Source organism: Polypterus senegalus, chromosome 11, assembly GCF_016835505.1.
Source record: "Polypterus senegalus isolate Bchr_013 chromosome 11, ASM1683550v1, whole genome shotgun sequence".
NCBI classification, from domain to species: Eukaryota; Metazoa; Chordata; class Cladistia; order Polypteriformes; family Polypteridae; genus Polypterus; species Polypterus senegalus.
The window spans coordinates 65,838,534-65,866,215 of NC_053164.1; the positions used below are offsets into that span (position 1 = coordinate 65,838,534).

General features: G+C 37.5%; 1 protein-coding gene across 1 annotated transcript in view; it reads right to left on the reverse strand.

The window, feature by feature from the left end:
• Positions 1–27,682, reverse strand: part of LOC120539115 (secretory phospholipase A2 receptor-like) — a 63,376-nt gene that overhangs the window by 31,085 nt on the left and 4,609 nt on the right. The window contains exons 2-3 of the mRNA XM_039768886.1: positions 25,123–25,168; positions 18,338–18,670 (exon numbers count right to left, since the gene is read on the reverse strand). Coding sequence (XP_039624820.1) covers positions 18,338–18,670; positions 25,123–25,159 — 370 coding nt within the window. The 5' untranslated portion in view covers positions 25,160–25,168. The remainder of the gene's footprint in view (positions 1–18,337; positions 18,671–25,122; positions 25,169–27,682) is intronic.

Sequence of the window (27,682 nt, forward strand, 5' to 3'; positions counted from 1 at the left end):
GAGACTTAATAAGTATGAGCTTATAACTTTGTTTGTGTGAAACAGTGTGCAAGCCACATTCCACATCAATGAATGGTTTTCAATGCCTTACCCACACCTCTCAGCAACAGGTAAGCATATGTTAATCCATTCAGTTTAGCTTGTATGCAACCCTGGATATCTAGTGGCATCACAGACCAGTCCTGCTCAACCTCAAGTGTTGCTTATATGCAATAGTTTTCTTGAAATTTTTTTGTACTGTGTATGGCCATGATTAGCCACAAGTAAACACTGGGTGTTGCAAAATGGGTTATACTTTTATAAATGTGGATAAGTGAATCCACAGGAACAGAATCTACGGATAGCGAGGCTTTACTATAATATTAATAATTTTGAAAACCTCCTTTACTCAGGGAAAGATAATATCCTATTAAGCAGTAATACATAGATCTTAAAAGAAGCCTGTTCTACTTGGATAATATCAGATCAGAACTAGTATAAACAAAAAAATCAGAAACCTCAACACATAAGGTGTAAAGATGCAAGGACAAAAAAACTTGACTTAGCCCAAAGGTTACATTAAAAAGCTGAGATGGTAAAAGTATCAAAGACATAAATCATGTCTAAACAGGATTGGTCAAAGAGTGGACATAAACTACAATGCTACATTGGCCCAATAAATGCATCAATCAAGTGCAAGATAGACATAAATTTAGGATAACAGAGAAACTAAGTATCTCTCTATGATTCCATCCATACAAAGACCAATTTGCTTACATAGATGAAGAGACACCTGCTTATCTAGTCATATTAATACCTAGACTCCTAGCAGGAACAGCTCATATCCATCCAGGTTGTTCTTGATATTAATGTCACTCTAATGTATTTGCTACTGTTTTAGACACATCAGGAATCTTAAGTTGCCAGTAATACATGAATAAAAGTGTAAAACTTCCCTCCTGCTTGTTTCAATTTGTGACAGACTTGTAACTGTAAACATACATGGGTTATAGTGAGGATTTGAGACACTGTGTTAAGCTCTACAAAAGAAACTGTTTCAAATTGAAAATATTGTGACATAGGACCATTCCACAATAAAACAAATTGCCAGGATTTTTTTTTCTCGAGGTACTATGTAATGGTGTTAAGAAGTAGAATACTCCCCACTGTGAAAACAAATAGTGTTTTGTTGGTTTCTGCTGAGATTAATTGAAAATGGATATGACTTTTGCAACGCTCTACCACTTCCAATTTGCTTTAAGTCCATCAATTATAGAACCTGGCCATGCTTTGGTTTGTTAACTCTAACTCAGTCCCCTAAGAAAGCTAATTAAAAAGACTTTTTAACATTTCAAAGTAAGAACCATCTTTCATTGTATGAGAATAATGCAGGTGAACAGTTGTATGGCAATTATAGTATAAACATTTTAAACATAATCTATCGTTATCCACTGTGGTGATTATTCTTACCAAAATAATACGCTACAAAAACAAACAAAATTTTGGGGACCGTCCCTGTATATTGTCGTGCAGACAATAAAGAAATAAAGCGATTCACAGTCTTAATTCAAACAATGAACATTTTACTGGAGGAAAATAGTGGATTTATAACAAAAAGGATTATGGGATAGGAAATGGTTGGCAGGAAGTGACGTTGCAGCAGGAACTGGAACCAGCGTCATCATGATGTGGCGGAAGTGAGGTGTTTTGATGGGGCCGGAAGTGACGTCATCATGATTGGCCGTAAGTGACGTCAATGTGGCCATTTTGGAACCCGGAAGTTGAGGGAATTATTTTTCTTCAGGTTTTCATTTGACGAAAAGAGGTTTAGGTAAGTACCACATGATGACACTTTATTTCGTGATATTTCATTTCATTTAATAGGAATTGGGCAGTTAAATCTTGAATTGGGTCCTGTGCGACCTCAAGGGAAGTGGCCTCTGTCGCCACGTCCTCCACGTTAACTCTACTAGTTCCCGCAGAGGTTGATGGGACATCGATTTCTTCGCATTGGGTACCCGTATGGGTCCGTGCTACTGTGGGACACGCCGTGGAGACAGTCAGAGCAGTATTCTCCATCATTAAGCTTAAATGTTTCTTAGGTACAGTTACGTTATTACCGCTGGTAATTTTATTCTAATCTCTACCTAGTATGACTGGAAAAGGGGGATCTGGTAATACAGCCATGGCCATGCTCATTAGGTTATGATTCACTGATACCACACATCTAGATGTTTTATACCGGATATCCCCATGAATACATTTAAGACTAGTTTTAATCTTCGTCCACTGTTGCAGTAAAACAAAATGGGCAGCAACAATGGAAATGTTACTCCCGGAATCAAACATTGCCCTTACCTTCTTGCCATTTATAATAACTGCACCTGTATATGGAAGAGAGAAAGGGTTAGTCACCGTGGCACAATACCTTTCTCCCCTGACTAATGAGCAATCCATGGGCTCGAAGGAACAGTTGGGAGACAGATGTCCAATCTCCCCACACTTGACACAGCGGGGAAGACTAGCTGGTCTGTCCCTTTTACTGACGGCAGGTTCAGGAGGTTTTCGGGTGGGCTCAGGAGCTGCCCCACATCCTGTTGGGCTCGGCGAGAGAACCGTTCTGATTGCCCTGATTTGCAAGCCGTCCAGTGGCGCTCTGCGATTTTTATTAAGGTGTTCATATCTTCGAAGTTATGCTTCCGGACTTGCTGGGTGATATGTTCAGGGAGGGCATGTATAAAAGTCTCACACGCTAAAAGCTCGGCCATTTTGTGCTAACTTAATGTCCGGCTGTAGCCAGCAACAACTTTCCCTCAAGCTTCAAATCCCTGGGTTCTTAGTGGCCTCTAAGGGTCGAACTGCTACTCCCTCCATTCTCTCACCTGCTGTTCCGGAGATACGCGTAGCGCTTGAACACCTCTAGTTTCAGAGCGTCATAATCAGTGGCCTGCTCCTCAGTTAGATCATAGTAGGCTCTCTGCGCCATTCCCTTCAGTTAAGGAGCCAGTTGGTACGCCCACTTCGACCTCGGCCATGCGTTCCCCTTGGCAGTACGCTCAAAAATCAAAAAATATGTTTTGATGTCTGTAAGGGTAGTTAATAAAATAAGCTTTGACCGAGCAACCTCCGTCCATACTCCTGCAGCAGCACGAGCCTCGGCTTCGGCTATTTGGGTCCTCATCTCGCCCATTTGTATTTTTAAAGTTTGTAGATCGCCCATGATGGTGTTCAGATTGGTGTTCAGGACCTGTTCTTCGGACATCTTGATTTAACAGACGAAAAACAATCCTGCCGACTACAGCAATTGTGGTGATTATTCTTGACAAAATAATACGCTACAAAAACAAAGTTTTGGGGACCGTCCCCGTATATAGTCGTCCAGACAATAAAGAAATAAAGCGATTCACAGTTTTAATTCAAACAATGAACATTTTACAGGAGAAAAATGGTGGATTTGTGACAAAAATGATTATGGGACAGGAAATGGTTGGCAGGAAGTGACGTTGCAGCAGGAACCAGAACCAACGTCATCATGATGCGGCGGAAGTGAGGTGTTTTGATGGTGCCGGAAGTGACGTCATCATGGTTGGCCGGAAGTGACGTCAATGTGGCCATTTTGGAACCCGGAGGGAATTGAGGGAATTATTTTTCTTCAGGTTTTCTGTTGATGAAAAGAGGTTAGGGTAAGTACCACGTGATGACCCTTTATCTCGCGATATTTCACTCACCTTTAGGCTCTTTGACTGCCTCCTAATTGCACATGTGTGACACCACTTTCTTATATTTAAAAAAAAATATGTACATTTTTGTTCTGGAGAATAAAATTGTCATTTTTTCCAACTGATTAGTTTTGCTCAAATAAATCATGAAGAACTTTAATAATTTACCAAGGAATTTACAGGACTATTAAGGCAATTTTACATTTAAATCTTTTGTGGACTATTTATTTATGATGTATTTATGTAATATTGATATTATCTAGTTTTAGTTTGTATTAGTTTCTGACTTTATTTTTTAGCTTAAATTTAGTTTTAGTTTTTTTTTGTTGCCATTTTCTAATGTTAGTTTTTATTTAGTTATTCATTCTTTTTTTAGCATTTATTGTTTTAGTTTTCTGCCATTTTCTAATGTTAGTTTTTATTTAGTTATTCATTTTTTTTAGTATTTATTGTTTTAGTTTTTAATTTTAGTTTGTCATTTTAGTTTTATTTTTTTTATATATTTAGTTATGGGTTTTCAGCAATTAACTTTTAGTTTTTGTCACACCAAAAATGTCCGCATGGACATATGTAGTTTGCAAGTGTAAAACATAGTTTCCTCTATAGTTGTCAAAGTATGTCATTCATGTTGTACCTATCAGCTTAATCCATAAAATTTTATTGTCTGTGACAGAACTCCATTTTCTCCTGATAATGTGACTTTCAATACTTCCAGCATAGTCAGACAATGCCAGAATCAAATAACAAGTGTGTTCTGAAGCCATTTCTTACTTGAAGCAAATGGCAAATTTCAAACATGCTTTCTTTTTTATTATTAAAAGTTCCTTTGCGAGAAGTAAGATCATTGCACACATATAGACTCGTTTTATATTTATTTTTGATACCTTATAATTCAGGCTATATGTCATCTACTCATTTTAAAACTTTGAAAGAGTGTTTTTTCAGTGAATTATTACTTGGGGGTAAACGTTAATATTACACAAAATTATTGTCTATCTGTTATACTTTCATAGTTATAACTCTTTAATTTAATATTGTTTACTATCTTTATTATCAGCATGCTGTGTTGGAGTAAGTAAATTTCCCCATGGGATTAATAAAGTATCTATCTATCTATCTATCTATCTATCTATCTATCTATCTATCTACTTTGCTTATTTTTTAAAATACTATTGAAGTCACTGCTTGAACAGTGTTCATAACTATAATAGCAGAAGTAGAAATGAAAATGTTTCCATGTACTGTATATACTGCATTTCTACAGGCATATAATATACATCAAATACTGAACATCTGTCATAGCAACATTTCAGGTCATTCACTTAATAAGCAACATGCAAAACCTGGGGAACTCCCTGTAAGCCTAAACTAGACTAACAACATATGTAGGAATACAGTAAACAGATTTTGGCAATTGAGAGTGCTTAATGACACACTCAGTCCACATATGTAAAGGGAGAACATGCAAACCTCTTCAAAAATAGTCAAAAGAATACAATAGCAACAATGACATTAATAAAACAGGATACAAACTAATATCAAACATGAATAAATAGTTGAACGTCAACGTTTAGATTAAGAAGCAAGCACGGGGAAAAAAGAAGAAAGCCAGGAACAAATAATACAATTTTTATACACTTACATGCAGGAATATAAATGTAGGTGTTACAATTACTCATGGTGAAAAGCAATAAAGAATAGGGTAAGATCTGTAAAGTAAACATAACAGATGTTGTCATCTCACTTACAGATGCAAACTCCTTGAGATTATTTTTAATCTTTGAGTGACATTTTGAAATTGCAGTCTGCAATGAATCAAGTAGTTCCAGAGCTTAACTCCTGAGCAGCTGTATGTTAAGCACAGCAATGTTAGACAAAGAAAGTCTGCTATGCACAGATCCAATGCCAATAGAGCAGATTTGATACATTACTCTTTTAAAAATAAACTGATGGCCTACTTTAGAATGACAGTACTGATGAGCCTTCAAGCACAGCACATCACGATCCACTGTTAAAAACTCTGCAATGCTGTGGCATATTAAACATATTAAGATAACTGCATTTTCTGTTGATGAAGCTTTGTGACAAGGCACTGCCCACACTGAGACACAAGTACTAATAACCTGAAACTAAAACTAAATGTACAGTATGTGTGTAATGTCTGCTCAGTTGATAACATTGATTACATGCTATGCATCTGCTTAATCTGTCACTGCTCATTAATTTAATTTTTGTTAACCGATTAATGCTGGTAATTTACATGCTGTTGATAATTTAAGTTACTATTGTTCTTAAAAATTCTCTTCAACTAAAATAAATAGATTTTAATATACAATAAAAAAATCTTTTATTGTGATTTTAATATACAATAAAAGATTTGGGGCTTTTCACCAGGGTTACTTCCTAACAATAAGTTAATTTTCATCACTTACTTTACAATCTGTGGTCACTGAAGTCTAGAGCCTATCTTAGCAGGGTCAAGCAGAAGTTTGCTTTGGAATGGTGGAATGGTTCACCACAGGACACTCTCACTCCCACAAGATCAAGAGTAAAAGACACTAAATAACCTAATAAACAAATCTTTAGAATTTGGGAGGTAAACCAGAGGCCCAAGAAAGCTCATGCAGATGCAGAGAGAATGTGTGTACTCTACTAAGGTTGTGACGGAAACAAGATTAAAATCCAGAGTCCTGGATCTACAGGGTAGTAATCCTAACCACTATGCCGATGCAAAACATTATGCCAATATTAGTACAGTGTGATAAGACAGCCAGACAGCCCCCATACACAGACAGACACGACACCAGATGTCCAAAACATGGACAAGTGAAACCCGGGAAGTGAATCCGGATCTCCTAACTGCATGGCAGTACCGCTACACAATGCGCCACCGTGCCACCCTGCTGCAGTCCAGGGCTGTATAATCCTCCAGGCACCTCCTAGTGGTGGCCACAGGCCCTGACAGGGTTGAGCTTCTAAGTAGTGATCCCATGGCTCCAATGCAGACCAGGGCAGCTGCCCTCTCATGGTCCAGGATAAGTATTTTCCCTTTGCTGGTCCTTCTAGGCATCCAGGCTGGGCAGGATCCCCAGCTGTCCGCCACAACAGCTACTACAGTCTCCCAGAAGAAAGTTGTTGGTGTCTTTGTACAGTGGAACGTCTGTCCACGACCATAATTCGTTCCAAAACTCTGGTCGTAAACCGATTTGGTTGTGAAACAAAGCAATTTCCACCATAGGATTGTATGTAAATACAATTAATCCGTTCCAGACCGTACAAACTGTATGTAAATATATATTTTTTTAGTTTTTAAGCACAAATATAGTTAATTATACCATAGAATGCGCAGGGTAATAGTAAACTATATGTAAAAACATTGAATAACACTGAGAAAACCTTGAACAACAGAGAAAACTAACACTGCAATAGTATGCGCTATAGTGCTAGGAACCGCTCGCTAAAAACACTTTTTTTTTTTATGAGTTTTGAGCACAGGGAAAAAAATGAACATTTGAAAAATCCGTAATTTAATAAATCACCAAGAAAAGTAACATTGCCACAAAGCACGCTATGAATCGATCGCTGGAAACAGAACTGAAAACAAAAACATGTCTTTTCTACCTTATGCGTCCAGCCTTCCCTCTCTCGCTTGCTCGCTCTGTCTCTCTTTCGTGTGTGCGTGTGTCTCTTTCACGAGCCTGGAGTGCTTGTGTGTGTGCCTCTGTCTCGTGCGCCTGTGTGTGTGTGCCTCTGTCTCGTGTGTGTGTGTGTGTGTGTGACTCTGTCTCACGCACCTCTGTGTGTGTGTGTGTGTCTCTCGCGCCTCTGTGTGTATGTCTCTCGCGCGCCCGCCTGTGTGTGTGTGTCACTCTCTCTCTCTCTTGCTCGCGGCACAGGAAATGCACAGGGAGAGACTGAACATATACAAACCTAAAGGGAAACTGGCTTGTTCATATACCGAGTGTGTGGTTGTGAACTGAGGCAAAAGTTTGGCAAACTTTTTGGTCGTAAGCCGAGTTGTATGTGTACCAAGACGTTCGTGAACCGAGGTTCCACTGTATCTATAATGGGGCACAAAGCAATTTTAAAACAATTAATGTTAATCATTGTACTGTGCTATGGATTATTTACAAAAGGATGAAACTCAAAATCAGCACAGAAAGATGCTTAAAGAATTTATAAGGATCCAGAGTAAAATGACACCTTTTATTGGCTAACTAAAAAGATTACAATATGTAAGCTTTTGAGGCAACTCAGGCTCCTTCTTCAGGCAAGATGAGCTGCCTCGAAAGCTTGCATATTGTAATCTTTTTAGTTAGCCAATAAAAGGTGCCATTTTGCTTGACTTTTCACTACATTCATAATGGCTAACATGGTACAGCATCCTAGTACTAAGGATCCCGAGTTAACTTAAAAGTATCTAAAGGTATCTCTTGCCTAGTGAAAGTCAAGGTACATAAGTCATCTCTTAGAAATAGCCTGAGTAAACATGGGACATAAAAAAAAATAAGCACCTGATTTAAAAAGTTGAGAAATTTATGACTGAACTTGATAATCTGCTTGTTAAACAATATTTCCGGAAAAATATGTTCTGGAATAATGACATGATGTACAGATTATTTTACAATGCAATACAATACAATTTACTTTTGTATAACCCAAAATCACACAAGGAGTGCTACAAATGTGCTTGAACAGGCCCTGCCTTTTGACAGCCCCCCAGCCTTGACTCTCTAAGAAGACAAAGAAAAACTCCTAAAAAAAACCTTGTAGGGGAAAAAAATGGAAGAAACCTTGGAAAAGGCAGTTCAAAGAGAGGCCCCTTCCAGGTAGGCTGGGCGTGCAGTGGGTGTCAAAAAAGGGGCTCAATACAATACAATACGCAAAACAGAACACAAGTAATCCTCAATACAATACAATAGTGCAATAGAAATATTATGAGTACAGAGAAGAATTCAACAGTAGGTGATATTACATAATACGATTTGAATGCAATTGAACAGAAGAACTGCCCAATATCTGTAAAGAATGATGCTGAAAGCCTTTTGGTATTGGACTGCTTTGTTGCTTCAGGTGGCCTGGACAGCTTGCTGTCATTGAGGCAACCGTAAATTTCTCAATTAATTAGAGGGCATGAAAAAAAAATCAAAGACCATCTGCCAAAAAACTGATGCTGATCAAAAACAATACAGTAATCCCTCGCTATATCGCGCTTTGACTTTCGCGGTTTCACTCTATCGCGGATTTTAAATGTAAGCACATCTAAATATATATCACAGATTTTTCGCTGGTTCGCGGATTTCTGCAGACAGTGGGTCTTTAAATTTATGCTACACGGTTCCTCAGTTTGTTTGCCCTGTTGATTTCATACAAGGGACGCTATTGGCGGATGGCTTAGAAGCTACCCAATCAGAGCATGTATTACATATTAACTAAAACTCCTCAATGCTATAAGATATGCATCCCGCGCGGAGCTTGATTGTTTGCTTGTCTCTGCCTCTCTCTCACCCTCTGTGACATTCTCTGCGCCTGACGGAGGGGGTGTGAGCAGAGGTGCTGTTTGCTTAAAAGATACTGACGCTCCTCTAAAAAAATGCTGCTTTATTGCGGTGCTCGGCATATTTAAAAGCACAAAAGCACACGTATTGATTTTTTGATTGTTGCTTTAATCTCGCTCTCTCTCTCTCTGACGTTCTCTGTGCCTGACGGAGGAGATGTGAGCAGAGGGGCTGTTTGCACACAGGCTGTTTGCTTAGAAGATACTAACGCTCCTCTAAAATGCGCGCAAACTTAAAAGCACAAGTATTGATTTTTTGATTGTTTGCTTTTCTTTGCTCTCTCTCTCTCTCTCTCCCTCTGAAATTCTCTGCTCCTGAAGAGAAGAAGATCTATTTGCATTCTTTTAATTGTGAGAAAGAACTGTCATCTCTGTCTTGTCATAGAGGACAGTTTAAACTTTTGACTAAAGGGTGTTATTTCATGTCTAGAGGGCTCTAATAATGTTAACAGTGTGGGAAAGTTTATAAGGGCTTAAAATATATAAAAATAACTACACAAACATATGGTTTCTACTTCGCGGATTTTCGTCTATCGCGGGGGGTTCTGGAACGCAACCCCCGCGAACGAGGAGGGATTACTGTAATCCAAAATATTCAAAGAAATACATAACAGAATGGTTCAGAGAAAATAGGCAGATAGTTTTGGAATAGGCACCTCAAACCTATGTCCTATTGCATTGCTGTGGCGTGACTTATCTTGAACGGTGGATTCAAAAAAGCCTCCTAACATTCATCCTTCCATCTTCTAGACCCGCTAATCTAGAGCAGAGTTGCAGGGTAGCGGCAGACAGGAACAAGCCCTGGACAGGCAACTGGTCCACTGCAAGGTGAGCAGACACACACACAAACACAGATCTTATTAATGTGGATAAATGGTCATTGAAAGTTGTACCTTAAAGTCTTATATTCCATTTTGCAGTTCAGACATTTTGTGGTTTAATGCTAAACATTTTTCACTTTCTCTTGCTATTCAAATGCTCTTTCACTCAGCAACATATTCTGTGTCTTCTCGACATACTATTTGGATTTTTTGTTGAATCTTGACATGTATAAAGTATATGCTGCAGAAATGCCTAACCTTCTGTTTTGAGTGCCAAGAAGAGAACACAAGATTGCTAGGAAGGTGTTAAAAGCATCTTCTGACTTACAGACACAGTGTATAGTCTGAAAACGAATTAAAAATTACTGGTGAATGGCACAGAGGCGGCAAGAAAAATCTGTCCCTTTAAGGAAAACTGAACATCCAGAGTTTTAGGGATACATGGGACTCTTAAGAGGTCATCCTACATCCAAGAAATGTTTCTAGAACTTTGGATAAAAGAAACTCCACAAGGTGAAAGCCATCTGATAACAAAGTTACAGTTAAATCTAACGTTGTGTGTGGACAAGTGAACAGGATATCCCACCTTATTGATGATGGTCAAAAGCTTTTCTTGTTATGTTCAGATAAGCTGAACATGTTTTTTTTATTTAAAACTATAGTTTGTAATGGTGGACTGTCAGCTCTTTTATACCTATATACATCCGGAATGAGAAGACTCACTATAAGCAGTCCCAACTGCATTTGCTGAGGAAATTTGGCAAAGTACATTACATTTTATACAGGAGGAGCTCAATCAATGGTAAAATATAGAGTATTGGACAGATGAGAGTATAATGACAACTGCATTACTGTACACATATCAAGTTGACAACACATCCAAAGTTGTAAGGAGGTAAAAACAATCCAGAGTTGATTTGATTTTAAAAAGCTGACTGCAGAGTGAAATGTAATGCATATGATAGCAATTTAATGCTAACACATGCATTAAATATCTACTACATATTGAAAGTGAACATTGTAAATATTAGTGATTTAAAATATACAGTATATTCAAAATGTTTTGCATTTGGCAAACTCATTCCCATGTACAACCTCCATTGCCCATTTTGTTCAGTGATTTGCTAAAAGACCAAGGCAAAAGCATCTGTAAAAAACAAAGAATTTCACTGAATGCAAAGTGGTGATCTTGCTTAGGCGAAGTAGAGGCAAGGAAAACATACTTAGGCAGTCATATGAGGAACAAAAGGGAATTGATGGTGTGGCACTGAAAAATTCAAGTTCAAAAACTTGCAAAGTGCCCAAAGTAAGAAAGAAGTGGTCTGATGTTGAAGTTGATGTGAAAAGGCGAGTGTCTGAGTGTCATACGGGAGCATATTAGGGTTCCCCACCCCAGTTGATGCTTCTTAAACAGGCTTTCTTTTACACCGACAGGAATGTGCAGACAATGATTGCAACACAGAATACATTACATTCATAATATTACATATCTCTGAACATTTTAGAATATTAAGATGTATACTTGATGCTGTTTTCATAATGAAATGCCTTAAATGTAATGTATTAAACTTGTTGGGGCATCGTGGCACAGCAGTACCCATCCAGGTATTGTTCCTGCCTACAGCAAAATGCTAGGTGAGAAGCGCGAGATCTTGGATGGAGTAATTTATTGCACTAGGGCTGTGTATGAACCAAACCCCAATTCCTGTCCTATTTTCTTTCTCCATGTAACCACATGCCACACAATAAGCATCTGTAATAAATATAAAATCAGCTATAAACTTAGAACACTGATTCTTCAATACTTTTAGGGAACATTGAAAATGTTTAATTATACATGTTTTTCCATCCAGCTGGTGCCCCATTTAGGGTCGTGCCAGTCCCAGTAAGCATAAAGTGCAAAGCAGGAACAATATCTGAATGGGGCGTTAGCTCATTGCTACCAGTGCGCCATCATACTCCCACGTGTTTAATTATTAACAGTATAAATTATTTACATTAAGTTAACACTTCTGTAAAATGTAACATGCACTTCATCATAAACATTATATAAATTATATGTCCTAGTATTCTAACAGTACACAGCTCCAAGAGGATAGCTCTTAGGAATCTAAATTGATTTAGAAGCCAGTCATAATTATCTATAAATACATGCTTTTTTACTGAATGAAATTGAATTACTTTATTGCCATTGTATGCTACAATGAGAAAGGATAGGCTCTGAAGCATTTGCTGGATTGATGAAGTTCAAATAGACTGTAGCATGGTTGAGTGGAGTCCATGCAGATGCTGGCTTCTTTTCTGAGGCAATGTGTGCTATAAATGTACTCTAGGGCTGGAAGCTGTATCCTGATAATCCTCTGCATTAATGACAAAACCTGCTATGCAACTTTCTGATCAGATGCTCTAGAGCTGAGACACCACTAATCAGATAAAATAGGTTAGAATACTCTCAGTGGAGCAGTGATAGTAAGAATGCTAAAGCAGCTATAGTATTTGGAATAGTTTGGCCATTCCATACACAATTGTATGGTTACAGGTTGATTACAATCAGATGCCTTAAACTAATAAACAATATGCAATTAATTTCAGTGTATTTGATAAAGCCTGCCTCATGGTTGTGACTCTAAAAAAGAAAGTAATACCACACTAAAACAGTAGCAATGCTTTAATTTTGGGTGCAGTGCATTTGCAGATCCCACCAGAAAAGTTTGTACGCATAGTGTGAGGCTGTCATGAAAATGAGCGTGGCTTTACACCGTTTAGTTTTTATACATCTCGGAGTGATGGTTGCAAATGGTGTATGTAACATTTTTGGTGTTTACGCACCATTTATACATGAGGCCCCTGAGGCCTCATGTATAACGCCGTGTGTAGGGGGCCTCATGTATAACGCCGTGTGTAGAATTCGCACTATAACATGGCGTAAGCACAAAAGCCGAAATGTGCTTACGCACAGAAAAATCCTGAATCAGGAATCTGTGCGTACTCCAACTTCCACATTCTTCCACTACATAAATCCCGGTCAGCGTGGAAAGTAACTATCGATATATGCAAATCAATATAAATCAACCTTAAGCTCAGCCTTCTGTGAAAAGACAATCAGAAAAGCACGGGGGAAAATATAACAATTTCAGCGAATACCAAGTGGAGGCAAAGGAAAAACATACTATTTGTTTAATTAAACTGTGGTATAATCAACAAAAGGAAGTTGATCAAGTGACATAGCGTGTTGGAGAAATTTGAAAGCTCAGATATTAAATTCGCCGTGAAAATGCCAGTCGTAGCCCACGGTCTGAGTGTCATATGAAAGCTTATTAGGGTACAGAGAAAAAAAAGGCCCACAGTGGGGAAAAAAGCACGAAATGTCAACTTCAATCTCGAAAGTTCCACTTTAATCATGTAGTTTATTTTGTCATTAAAGTAGAACATCATAAACATCATCTTAAAATCGTTTAATTAACCAGTTTCTCAAATCACATTGTAATTAAATTAGCACGTTAAATGCTTTGGTTTGTATGTGATCTTCTATATGCTCTATGTGTGTGAATCACTACTTGCTTCTTAAACCGGCTCTCTTCCTCTGACTGGACACAGAATCCATTACATTCGTGATATTACAGCTCTCTGAATAACTAAAATACTGAGATGTATACATGATATCATTTTCATGATGATAGGGGTTAAAGCACATTATTAAACATGGGTTTTACGGCACAGTGATTGTGCACGACCTTCGATGAAATTATTTATTGCAGCAGTACTCATGGGCAGCTCTAGGCTTGTGGCGGCCCTGGACAGAGAAAGAATCGGTGGCTCCTTCATCCGCCAATGTCAATATGGTATCTTATGAATGGCAGATGGCCACGTCCGTTGCAGACACTGTATAGCCGCCTCATGCTCATGACACGAGCGTTTAACTTTTGTCAAAATTTGCCGCTACGTTTTTAGCTGTGTCGTTATTTTCTCTTTCTGTTTTGTATTCAATATATATTGGCATCGCCACACAATCAGCTCTGTAATAGATGTTAAGCCATCTGTAAGCTTGGAGCGCTGATTCTTCAAAAAGTTAAAGGAACATTGAAATATCTCCGTAGTACATGTTTAATTATTCTATCCTTCACGCCAGTCCCAGTGAAGAATATAGATTATTTAAATGAAGTTAAAGTTTTACCTGTATAATATAATAAACATGTTTAGCTGCATTTTATCTTTATTAAATTATTATTTAATGATATCGTCATCATATATATAAATATGCGCTTTATTAAGTGGCTCAGGTTGTGCAATATTATAACTGTAGTGCAAGTTTACAGTGAGGTAATTGTACTTATAAGTACAAACAGTTCTACAAGGAGCAATGATTGAGTGCGTTTATAGTTCTTGGGATGAAACTGTTTCTGAACCACAAGGTCCGTACAGGAAAGGCTTTGAAACGTTTTGTCGTGGCTGAGGTAGCGTGTGCCTGATGCTGTATACCGATAATTCTCTTTCCGATCAGCTGCTGCTGTGATTCACACTCAGATACAGTTATATAAATACTCTGAGTGCTGCAGTGAGAGTAATATGGTATAGCAGTAGGGGACGCTATCACTCTCTTGAACTCTCAGGTACCACGCCAAACACCAGGTAAAAGTGCTACAATTATTCTTTTTATTATAATAATTACGTGCACCAAGCACCCTCCACTCCACACTATTCATTAACCAATACAATAATAATAATAATAATAATCACAATACCAATCCTCCAACTCCCAGACACGTTGCCCTCCTACCACCCAGCTCAGCTCATTGTCTGGGAGTTCCCATGGTCCTTTTATAGTTCCTGACCCGGAAGTGTTTCTCATCCTTTAGTCTATAATTACTTATCACTTCCGGGTCAGATAAAAGCCCTTTTTTTCACCCCGGAAGTACATCATCCCTTCCGCTCATGTGACTTGGAAGTACTCCCGGGGCATAGGGCAAATAGCAGTCCCTGGTTCTCTCTGGAGTGATGCCTGGCGGCCCCGACGTTATCCACCAGGGCTGTGCACTACAACTCCAAAGTCCATGATGCCCTGTTGGAATCAGTTCAAGAGGCTTGGGAGTCTTGACCGGGATAAACAACTGGGCACAGTCCACAATGGAAAAAGATGATCTGCTGTGGCAACTCCTAATGGGAGAAGCTGAAAGAAGAAGAAGGTGCAGTGAGAGTAACAACGCTAAAGCAGTTATGGTATTTGGAATACTATGGCTATTCCCTGGACCATTATATTGTTACAAGTTAATTACAATCAGATGCATTACACTAATAAGAAATATGCAGTTAGTTTCAGTGTATTTATAAAGACATGTCAGGAAAATAAGGAGTAACCACACAGGAACAGTAGCACTGCTTTGACGCTGGGTGCCGCCAGTCTGCAAAACCGAGCAGAGAACTTGCGTACGACAAGGTATGAGGTACCGTGGAAAATTGTGTAGCTTTATGCCAAGTTTAGGTTTTATACATCGCGATTTGAACGTGTAAAAGTTCTTACGCAACATTTCTGTGCGTGCGCACCATTTAAGCATGAGGCCCCTGGTCTTTTTGTCACTCACAACAATCTCAGAAGACTCAGTCTCACAAATTTCTTCAGGAAACTTCTATGGCTCAATCATTGGCCTACCTAATCAACTCCTCTAAATCATCTAAAGTCATGGTTAGGGTAATTCCTAAATATTTTCTCATAAGGTAATATATGTTTCAGGGTCTGCTGATAAATATTCTGACTTGTAAAGTCTAGGTTAAGCATCTGCCTTGCTATTTTTACTTCCAGGACAAATAAAAATGACTAGACAACAAAGAAAATCTTACTAATGGTAATTTATCATTTTGCTTCCTTTAAATAAGTCAAATTCTTATCATCATTATAAATCATAAATGGAAAAGTGGTTCCCTCAATCCTCCACTCCTCCAAACCCAATTTGATTGCAAAAAGTTTTTAATTTCCCACATCATAATTCTGTTCAGTGGTCATAAGTTTCTGCACAAGGATGAATTAAACTTCTATAAGCAAACTGAGTACTGAGAATAGCACTGAACCCTGTACTATAGGTATCCACCTCTACCATGAGCTGTAAGTTAGGATCTTGATGTTGTAATACTCTAGTAAATACAGTACTTATGATTCTCAAAAGCCTCTTGAGCATCTAGGGTCCAAATGAATCTTTTATGATTCTTCTTTGTTAATGAATTAATAGTGTCTATTACCAAACAAATGTTTTTAATGAAGAGGTTATAGTACTGTAGTTAGTATACACTAAAAATCTTTGTACATGTTTAATACTCTCAGGGTGTTTCCAATTAAGAAAGGCAGTTATTTCATATTAATCCATTGTCAACCATAGAAACACAGTAAGTGTGTTTGTATGTAGGAAAGTTAATAATAATAATTCAATAAGACAGAAGGATACAGGGTACTGACAAAAGTAAACAGTACAGCAAAAATGTTACTAATATTTATTTAGTCTCAGCCTACCTACCAAGCCTACCATGTCGACCTGGTAGAGAAGAAAAGTGCATCAGAGAAAATACACTCAGGCACAGAACAAAGTGCATGTCCAGCAGATATGAGACAGTAGTGCTAAGTAGGTCATTAAATATGCCATCCCCAAAGACCATTTCATTGACTATTTATATAGAAAAGTCAAACCAAACCACTTTCTGTATTCAGGGCTGGATATGGTGGTGTGGTGGAGCTTTCATAAACCATTGCTGCTTTAGGCTCCCACAGAGTGGTTTCAAGTCCCAGTCCAGTTCCTGTATAACCTGACCTCCTTTCTTTTTTTGGCCATAAACCAAAGATGCGCCAACGTACTGTATGATTTTCAGCTCTAAATGCACTTATTATAAATTGTGGTCTATGGCCGGCTTGTCATCATGGCCAAAACCCCCAGGCTGCCAGATGGAGCTTTCCCTGCAGCATGGAGGTGCCCCGGATGCCAGCAGGGAATCATGGACTATGGAGTTTTCCCTTACAAACCTACTGGATACCCCAGGGGCCAACAGAGGACGCTGCAGGGAGGAATAGAGAGTCATATGTGTCCTATAAGTGACGTACTTCCGGGATGAAGAAAAGGACTTTTTATCTGATCCGGAAGTGATAAGGATCACATAACCTGGGGATTGGAACACTTCCAGGTCAGGGACTATCAAAAGACTGTGACAGCTCCCAGACGGCGAGCTGAGCTGGGTGGTAGGAGGGCAACGCGTCTGGGAGTTGGAGGATTGTTTATTGTAGTATTGTGGTTATTTAATGAGTATAGTGGTGGAGATGGTGCTTTGTGCACTGAACATTATTAATAAAATCAATATTTGGACTTTTATGTGGCGTCTGACGTTTGATCAGAGGGTTCAAGGGAGTGATAGCGCTCCTTATCTGTCACAAAATTAACAATGGTTTGTGGGTATTCTTTGTGATAAACTAACACTCCTTTCAGGGTTGGTTCCTGCTTTGCCAACAGTGCTGCTAAAATGGGTTCTGAATTAGTGAATGGATGGATTCATTTTGGGAGCATTATAGTCCCTTCTAGGATTTGTTACCGAATATGCTGAAAAAGTAATGTCAGCTCTGGGAAAGTGCAGAGTAAAAGAAAATTATATTGAATATTGTGATAGAAAGCAGAGATGGAGTGGCATTCCAGCCAGGATAGATAGTGTCTCTTTACCCATTTGGGCCATCATAATGGACAGACAGCAGGGATGAATGGTATCCTCACCAAAAGAGTTGTTATTCCCTTTTCCAGCCAGGAAGCTACCATGGTTAGACAGTATGGATGAAAGGGCATTTCCGCGATGGTTGGTGTTCTCTTTCCTGGTTGGGATGCAATGAGAAGTCAAGCAAAATGACACATTTTATTGGTTAATGTGGCACAACACCATGCTACTGCTAGTTGGAATGCTAAAATGTATATTAGAAGTGAACCTAACTTGGCCAATCAATCAAAATAAAGTTCTAGAGGTGCTCAATTACATATCACCAAGCTGAAAATTGCTGAAACCCCATAAATGTTCATTTGCAGCTCTTTGCAACTCAGTTTTTCAGATTCCACCAGCAAAAGTGCTTTGGACAAAAAATTAATTCTATATTTTCACAGTCTCAACTATCAGCCATCCCATGTTCCTCAACCAATGTCTTTTTTATTCACTAAATTATAATTTTAAACTACTCCATTCAAATTCTGTTTAACTTTTTCCTAATAATAGGTATCCACAATCTGTATAATTATTTGATTGCCTACCATTGTAACACATGAAAGGCATTTTGGTACTGCTGATAGTATCATTCCAGAATCCATCTGATTGAACAAATGCACAGAAGAAGTTTCTATTCCAGTTAGTATAAGTAAATTTTTCCCCACTTGACCACTGCCAGTTGTCTCTGTTACGTCTCAGACCAATCCAGAATGATTTCCCTTGAGAGATGTTTACCAGCTGCTGATTTATCTCTTCATTTTCAACTGTTGCCAGGTCTGTAAATGTACTTCTGCAATAACTCTGGGCAGCATCCCACGTCTGGTTGTTTGATACAAAGGTAAACGGGGTGACACTGCAAGACATCATTGAGTATGACCCTGTAATAAAGAATTTGTTTAAAAGAAATTTAGAAAGGGCTATGACAAGCCTTTATTTAATCAAGTAAAAATACCTTAAATTGATTTGTGCTGTATTTCGTATCTTACATGCATGATATATTGGTACTGGATTTCCTTTTTTCCCTTCTTACGTTCAATTGTCAAGATCAAAACAATCATTAAGTATGATTAGCTTATTCCTAATTCAATAAACAAATACCTAATTAATTTCTTCTTTCAACAAGTGTAATTTGGTTCCTTTGCTTTTCCCCTTCCAATTGTTCATATCCTGCTTTGTATAAAAAGTATGTGGTCAAGATTCAGAAGAATTAATAAATTCATGTTTATTGTATTGTTTTATATTGTGCTAACATTTTTCCATTAATCCAGATTGTTGCTTGGATAAGAAAGTGAGAGATTTTCCTTAAGCAATCCAACTTGTTACATTATTCTGTAGCAGGAAATACTGTACCACTACATTCTAACTATAGTAAATGTTGCCTTTATTGCCCCATCAAAGAATAATTCATAACCAGTTACTTATATTTAACAAACATTATGTAAAGTTTATAATAATTATTGATATTTTCCAATGTCAGTTTCCTCTTCTTATTGCTAATAACAAGAAATGCAAACTCTGTCAACTTGAACATGATTAATCACCATATTTTGCTCTAAGAACAAGATGTCTATGATATTAGCTGGAATGATATGCTTTGCATAGCTATCATACAAACTCCCTAAAAACATAACCACACTAAAATGTGCTTTTCTCACAGAAACATAAATAAATATAAAGCAGGATAAACATTTTTGAAAACTGTTGTCCAGACAATAAGCTTTACCTAATAAAGAATGCTGAAACAGTATCTGTTAGGGTATGTTTCAAAAGTAAATTATATGATAAAATCTTTCTGAGAGCAGATAGATTGAACTTTATTTTCCCCGTGGGGACAAATTATGTTAAACAAAAATAAACCAGAATTACTAAAAAGAAAAGAAAACTAAAAATTACTACAGTTTATGTAATATTTCTTTTATATAATGTGATAGGTTGCCAGTCTTGGAAGGAGGTGCCAGAGTTAGGAGGTGCTGTAGACCAAGAGTTGATAGGATTCAAAAGAGTGATAGTCAGTAATGTATTAGAAGGACACATTGCTAAATTATTGTGAGCTGACAACCATTACAGGGATGTTCAGCTTTTCCATTTAAAGTTAGAGGAATCCATAAAAGTAGAAATGCAGGTCAGCAGCTACCAGGTAGCTGAGTGCCTCAGAGACAGGAGAAGTTCCCTGGAAGTTTTTACTTATGAGCAGGAAACTATTCTTAAATTTATAGGGACAAGTTTCCCATCAACCATTAGAGAGTGCACCACTGTGGACAGGTTGGGTCCTGCTGTACGTATTCTATCACTAAGCATGGGTTATTGTTCGAGTATGTGCTGGAGCTCAGGAATGTTGTTACTTTATGAGCTAGTATGTGATAGAACTTTTTCCTTACTCTCAGAGTCAAACTCTTAGGTCCTCTGGTCAGTTTACTAACTATGCCCTGGACTCAGTCAAAGACTCTTGGTGATCAGGCTTTCGAGGTGATGGCTCCAAGACTTTTGGATTCACTTCCTCTGACCCTGCCCTTCAAGGCTACTAGAAATAATTTTAAAAGAAAGCTGAAGACAAATCTTTTTAAACAGGAATTTTTATCAGCTTTTTTATTTGTTTTATGCATGAATATATGTATTTATTTATTATCTATGTGAAGCACTTTGCGACTATATGGCCCTGAAAGGTAATATATAAAAATAAAGTTTACTTTCTTGCTTACTGCATAAATCTTCATTCTTTGCTCCTTTTGTTATTATAGATCATTATTTTTATATAAGATTTTAACTGTTTGCCAATCTTTGTTTCAGGTCAGGCTGGCATCCAGTGACAAGGAAAGGTTATTTTTTTGTGATACTTTTTTTGATTATCAAAAGCAATTATTAATTGTCCATCCATCCATTATCCAACCCGCTATATCCTAACTACAGGGGCACGGAGGTCTGCGGGAGCCAATTCCAGCCAACACAGGGCGCAAGGCAAGAAACAAACCCCAGGAAGGGCGCCAGCCCACTGCAGGACACATACACACACCAACTACAATTTAGGATCGCCAATGTACCTAACCTGCATGTCTTTGGACTGTGGGAGGAAACCGGAGCAACATGCAAACTCCACACAGGGAGGACCCGGGAAGCGAAGCCGGGCCTCCTAACTGCGAGGCAGCAGTGCTACCACCACGCCATCGTCCCGCCCCAATTATTCATTGTGATAATATTAAATCAGAAATAAACCATCCTCTGAACCACATACTTTCCACTTAAGCTGCAAAACTATGTAATGCTAAAACGATCATTTATCTAATAGAGTATTAGAGAAAAGTCAATTAAGGCATAGACAAGTTACAAAATTAATTGCTGTAGTGAAACAGATCCACTGTCTATGAAGGGATAGTGTCGCTGTCAAAACAAGCTTAGAAACAGTTGTACGCCGCAGAAATCTGTTAAGGACAAAAATATGCCAAACATAATCAACATGTGGATGATATTAGCACATATGCAAAAAAAGAGATTTAGAAAGATTTAGTGTGCAAAAATAACAAAAATCCTAATGAAGTGATTGTATGTTATGAGGTGGCTGCGAAATAAACTCTGCACAAGCTAAGTAGACCATCAGGAGATGTTTTGAAATTTCACACTCCAGTATCAGGACATGTCCCAAGTCAATATTCTGGGAAGTGAATTGAAGGATGCATTCAGCAGATTACAATAAATAGCTCATATAGGATCAGTATCAGTGTAAAGAGTGTAAATGAGGTGAAAAGGTAGTTTTAAATGTAGACTCAAATCAAGGGATTTTAGGACTGACCTAAGTTATAAATTAAACAATAAAAAAGAGTATGAATAGATTTAATACTGATGGTGGAGATATTTAACAGTACAGCCTACAAGTTTAAAAAAATATAGCATGATAAATGAATACCTTGAAATTGTCGTGTGTCTATTCATATACATTATTTCCTGTTTTTCACTGTATTTACGTAATTACTCTTTTTGTGCATTAATTTTATTGTATTTCCAATTGAATATTCTTTTTACCACGGGCAATGCCATTTTGTGCAACATTCTTAAGTAAGTCCCATGTCTGTTGCCAATCACGTGATACAGAATGTTGCAAATTGTAATATTATATTAAAGTTATATAATTGGTGGCACACAGTAGTTGATATACTAGCTTTAAATTAATCTCAGGATACCTGACCTGTGGTGTTAGGTTATTTAAGGAAAGCAACTAGTAGAGTATGAAAAAACATTTGGCTTCAAGTATTGACAATGATTTTTGTTTTCTGTTTTAAACATCATTGATGGGTATTTCTCTGTCTTTATATGTATTGCACCTCTGGATGGCCACTGACTTTTCTCCTGTCTTGTCCTTATAGAAACCCCTTCACTTCCTGATCTGAACACTTAAAATGTCTGCCCGCTCGCTGTAATTTTATCATTGTGGCTACAACAGAATTGATGAAGGAAATTATCCAAGAGTGTCCACGTATTAACATTGTTATCAAAAAGGAAAGATTAATTCTGTTATTTTAGCCTAAACTCTATTTGGTTAAGCCATAAATCAGATAAAGAACTGAGCTTAGATGTAGTTTATAGCATCTCATGATCAAACTAGAAATTATATTTGTAGTAATCAATTGGATCAAAATTCACAAATATATTGATGGCTGTAATGAGTGCAGGAAGAAGTCTCTATCTGCCAAGGTGCTAAGAGATAATTAAATATCATGTAACATACAGAGGTAATTAGAAGCAGTGGGTGTCTTTAGATGAGGAAATATCTCTACACCTGCAGTGTCTGAATTGGGAACCAACAGGAACAGTTAGAGGAAGAAGGTACAATTAGTAATGGAACTTAAAGTGATGTGAAGCTTACACCAATTAATTATGTCTGTGATGCGTGAGTCACTGTCTTTCACTTGAGAAAAGATGCTAAGTCCAAAGGCTTTAAGACAACCAGCTTTATTCCTCTCAAAAAAGGAACAGTAAGGGTTTTTATTCAAATGGGAGTTAACAATTTAATACACACAGACACAGCAACCAAACAGTAACAGGGCCAGGTTAGTAGCCAGGATAGAATATTGCCCATATAAACTATCGGGTGGCCAGCATGTTATATGGTGAGGCCGCTAACCTGCAGTTGACTTGGCAAGGGACAAGCAATCCCTGTCTACATAGACAGAGTTTCGGTGCACTGTGCAGCTGGGGGAGATTTGGGATCTCAAAAACCTCACAATGTCTTCTTGTATTGTCTCAGATCTGACAAATAAATTAAGTGAAATGTCTCATGGGTTATTTGTATTATAAAATATCACTAGTATGGAGGGAGGTGATGTGAGCTGAATATCTATAAATGTAGCAGTTATATACTATTCTGAACAAACTGCTTGATACCTCTTACAAATCAAATTAAAATAGGAGCATTTTCCAAACGTGTAGGGAGGTTCTTTAAACTAGTAAAGAAGATATGCTTACTTTCTCCCCTGTGCAATTTTAATTTTTTTAGCATAATAATAAAAGTTTTTCCAAAGCCAGTGAGGTTAAGTATAGAAAGATCAGTTCAAACAGTCAAATGTGGTTCTGTATCGTGGAAAAGAAGTATTTCTGTGAAGACTGAGGTTTCTGTAACACAATAGTCTGTAAAAAGTGTCAGACCTGGAGAAAATTAAAACTTATTGGTCAGTGTGGAGCAATTTATGAATGACTTTGATTTATTATTTTGGCAGGAGTTTAGTCAATACCTTTATGTACGTAGTCATTATTGAATATGTGTAAAGATGAATGAACAGCATATTATTTCTGAGATCTTGAGACCTACAATGTCTCCCAAAAAACTGGCAATTATTTTAGTAACATACAGACAAGCAACTATACTCATGTTGAGTAACACAACTATTAGCATTATTTTCATAGAATACAATAAAGCCTCTTAGTAAAGTTTGAAAAGAACCAAGTATTGTTGTAGCCTTCATTGATAACTGGAAATGATATCATTATACTGATAAAGAGTTAAATTTCTTCTTGTGAAAAATACTTGTCTAATAAAAAACATCTGGAATAGAAAGATATAAACTGAATATAATTTATCTTATAGACATACAGTACTGTGCAAAAGTTTCAGGCAGGCGTGAAAAAGAATGCTTTCACAAATATAAATTGTCATTGGTTATTTTTAAATATTTACAAAATGCAAAGTGACCTAACAGAAGTAAAATCTAAATCCAATCCATGTTTAGTGTGTCTACCCTTTGCCTTAAAGGTTAGGAAGTGATCATGTAGTGAATTCTAGGTTAAATTTTATGAAAACATTAAAAAAAGGAGAAACTGTCAGTTCAGAGTTTGGCAGAATGGTAACAACTGGCCAATCCCTGCAAAATGACTGAAGCACTTTACTAGAATGTGAGACCTGGCTCAAAAGTAGGATTTAGAATAGAGTTTTCATCCAAAATAATATTCAGTAAATGACACTGCACAGAGTTTGCAAAAGAATTAAAAATGGCCAACATGATTCTGTCCTAAAATGTATTTAACATAAAATGTAAAATAACCTTCACAAACCCTGCTTCATCCAATTCAGGGTTACTCAGTGGAACAGCCTGTCAGAACTAGGAGCAAAGCAGGAGCATAGTGGTAGTCTATCACAAGACCCATTTGCAAACACCACCACTTGGTCATGTTAGGATCACAAAATAACTTAACCTGCATTTATTAATAAAGGGGAACAAAAACTGGAATATCCAAAGGAAAAAATGTGCAGACACAAGAAGGATGTACATACTCTACACAGACAACAACCAGTTTTAAAAAGAGTGCGCCACACATTTTAAAATATATGCATCAAGAAACTACAATAACACAAAGGCAAACACCCTGGGGGTGGAGATGTGTTTCTTTCAAGTCACATTTGCACCCTTCTGATGAATCTCCTCTAATCCAAGCAAAACACTCATCAATTATACAAGCCTAGATCATAGACATTAAAGGGCAGGACACACACACACATAGAATCCATTGTAAAAACTGGACAACTGCAAGTAAGAAAGAAAAGCCTGGGTATCTATATAAAGCATAGTATCCAAAGACAGCGCTGGATAACAGAGCTTAACTTGCACATCCTTCCCAACCCAGCACAAGATAAAGCAACTGCCACCAGCACCGCAATCTCCATTGTAAATAAGCAACAGAGAAAATCAGCAGCATAAGGCAAAGACTTTTGGAGTTTAAATAATTCTGTCCTAAGGCTTGAAACTTGCACATTTGACATTGGAGAATAAAGATGCAACAAAACCTCAGAAACATATTTATGCTGAAAACATGCACCATATATTTCATGAGTGCAATATTGACTTACCTGTGAGTAGTAGAACTGCTATCATGTTTGTCTCCATATAAGAAAGCTAAAGTTAAAAAAAATATATATAATTAAATGTTAGCCATACGATACAAAACTTTAAAAACTTTAAAGGTAAATTTTGTTGAAGTACATGTTAAGTCAAATTTTGCATTTTAATGTACTTTGTCTGTGTCAATCCAAGAGACAAGACTTTGTATTAAATTTTTATCATCATCTGTCCTGAAGGTTTTTATTCAAATGTTTAAAGAAAAATAAAAGAGTGAATAACCCTGTAACTTTCCCCATATAATGCAACAGGACTTTTCAAAAAAGTCTAATAATGTCTACAAGGCAAGCCAGACCATTAGAGTTAATTTCTTGTTTGGCATTGTGAGGATTTTAAATTAATACATTTATATTTAAATGTATGTTTATAGGTACCTTTGTTATGGGTTTTTAACACCGTGACACTTTGGTCAGGGTGTTAGTTTCTCGCTTTCGATGATTTAACGAGTACCCACCACATTGCCATCTCTGCCTTTAACATATCCTTGCCAGCCAGACTAAATCCATAGTATATGTAGACAATGCAGTTTGATTTTAAAAGAATAGAGTATTATATAAGAAGAGCACATTTCTTATGTTGTAAACAATACCAACAGAGTCAATGATAATAAAATGTACACACACACATACACCCCCACACACACTCAAATAAGTTATAAAAAGGAAGAAAAGAAATAACAATGGGTTTGGAAAAAATAAAAACTGCTGCCTTATTGACATACAAATACATGTTTGAATCTTTGTATTTCTGGTGCAGTATTTTCTCCATTTCCAAATATCAGTGAGAAGTTTTATTTCTTTGTCTTATATTCTGCCATATCATCCTAGAATAGTCCCTCCAGTTAGCCATTACACCAACACTCCTCTCAACTGTAGACTCAAATGTAACATGTAACTCCTGAAGCAACCTTAACTTGTCACTATGAATTATTTCCAGCTTTGGATCAGCTTAGACCAAAATAGATAGAATACACTTAACAAAAAATGGAATGAACTCACTGGGAATATGAATACTAATGAACTACAACCCAGAATATACTGTACAACTTCTCCGACAATGGAGATGCAACAGTTGTATTAGATAAATAAAATTATGCCACAGCAACAGAAGAAATTCTATGTGACACCACCACTTACGAACAACTAACCAGCGACCCAACTAAAACCATCTTTAACACCACTCTGAATAAGGTCCAGAATATCAACTGTCTAAACTCACTGGAATATTACAAAATTAAATCCAATGATGCAAGCTGCCCTGAATTTTTTGGTCTACAATGTGGTCTAAGTTATAACTTATCCAAAGGACTTGTTCATATGCTCAAATATTAACCATATGATTCAGAATATTCTGTTAATAGCACTGAGATGACATTACAGCGTCTTAATAATATATCTATTGCTGAGGATGAAATCATGGTCTCATTAGATATCGTGTCACTGTACACAGTGAGTCCAGTTCATCTGGCCATAGAAACTCTAAACAAAGATAAATAAGGACCCCACCATAACAACATGAACGATTTAAAGCATCTAATTTCACTTTGCCAGAAAACTCACTTTCATTTTAATTGAAAATTATACAGACAAAAAAAATGTACAGTGATCCCCCGCCTATCACGGAAGTTACGTTCCAGACCCATCAGCGATAGGTGAAAATCCACGATATAGAAAGACCATATAAATAAACATTTTATAGTTTAAACCTTAAAATACCCCTCCCATACACTTTAAACACATGTAAACATATTAAAACACACTTTGTAAACACATGTGATATGTTAATGTTGGGCTAAGGATATGAGTAACATCTCTTTATTATAAAAAAAATCTTGGCAGGGAGACGAGGCTTGATCTTCTCAGAAGACAATTTGACATCCCACAAGAGACATTTTAACTGTCACGCAAGACAAGACAGTGAGACAGAAGGACAGCTGCTGTACAGGCTTTTAAATGATTGACGCGCAGAGCGACAAGCAGAACAGGCATCTTGGCAGAAGTTGCGCAAAGCCTGTAGCTGATCCGTCCATTTCTGCTTAGCATGCTCCCCCCCTTCACAACGCGAGCAGGATTGTTGCCTCCGGGGGGGTTGAGCAAAGTGATTGAGACCAGATCATCTCGGAGAGACACTTTGACGACACACAAGACTAGACATTACAACCTTAGGAACAAAGGTGAGAGATGGTGAGATGGTGACCTTTGCACGTCACACCCTACTTACAAAACACTTTAAAACAAGTTCACTGACATCTAACCTAGCAGTTGTTGAAATGCTTTTGGCAGACAAACTTCAGGTGCTCCAGCTCTTAAAACAACGTCAAGCAGAACATGCAGCTTGCCAGCAGCAGCTGCAGCAAGCCAGCATGCGTTCAGCCCTCACAAACACACACCTCCTCCTGCTTCTCCTCCTTCAGAACACTAGCGGCAGAGATGTGAAGTGGCAAAAGGACAGCTGCTGTACAGGCTTTTAAGTGACTGACGCAAAATGCGACAAGTACAACACACAGCTGGC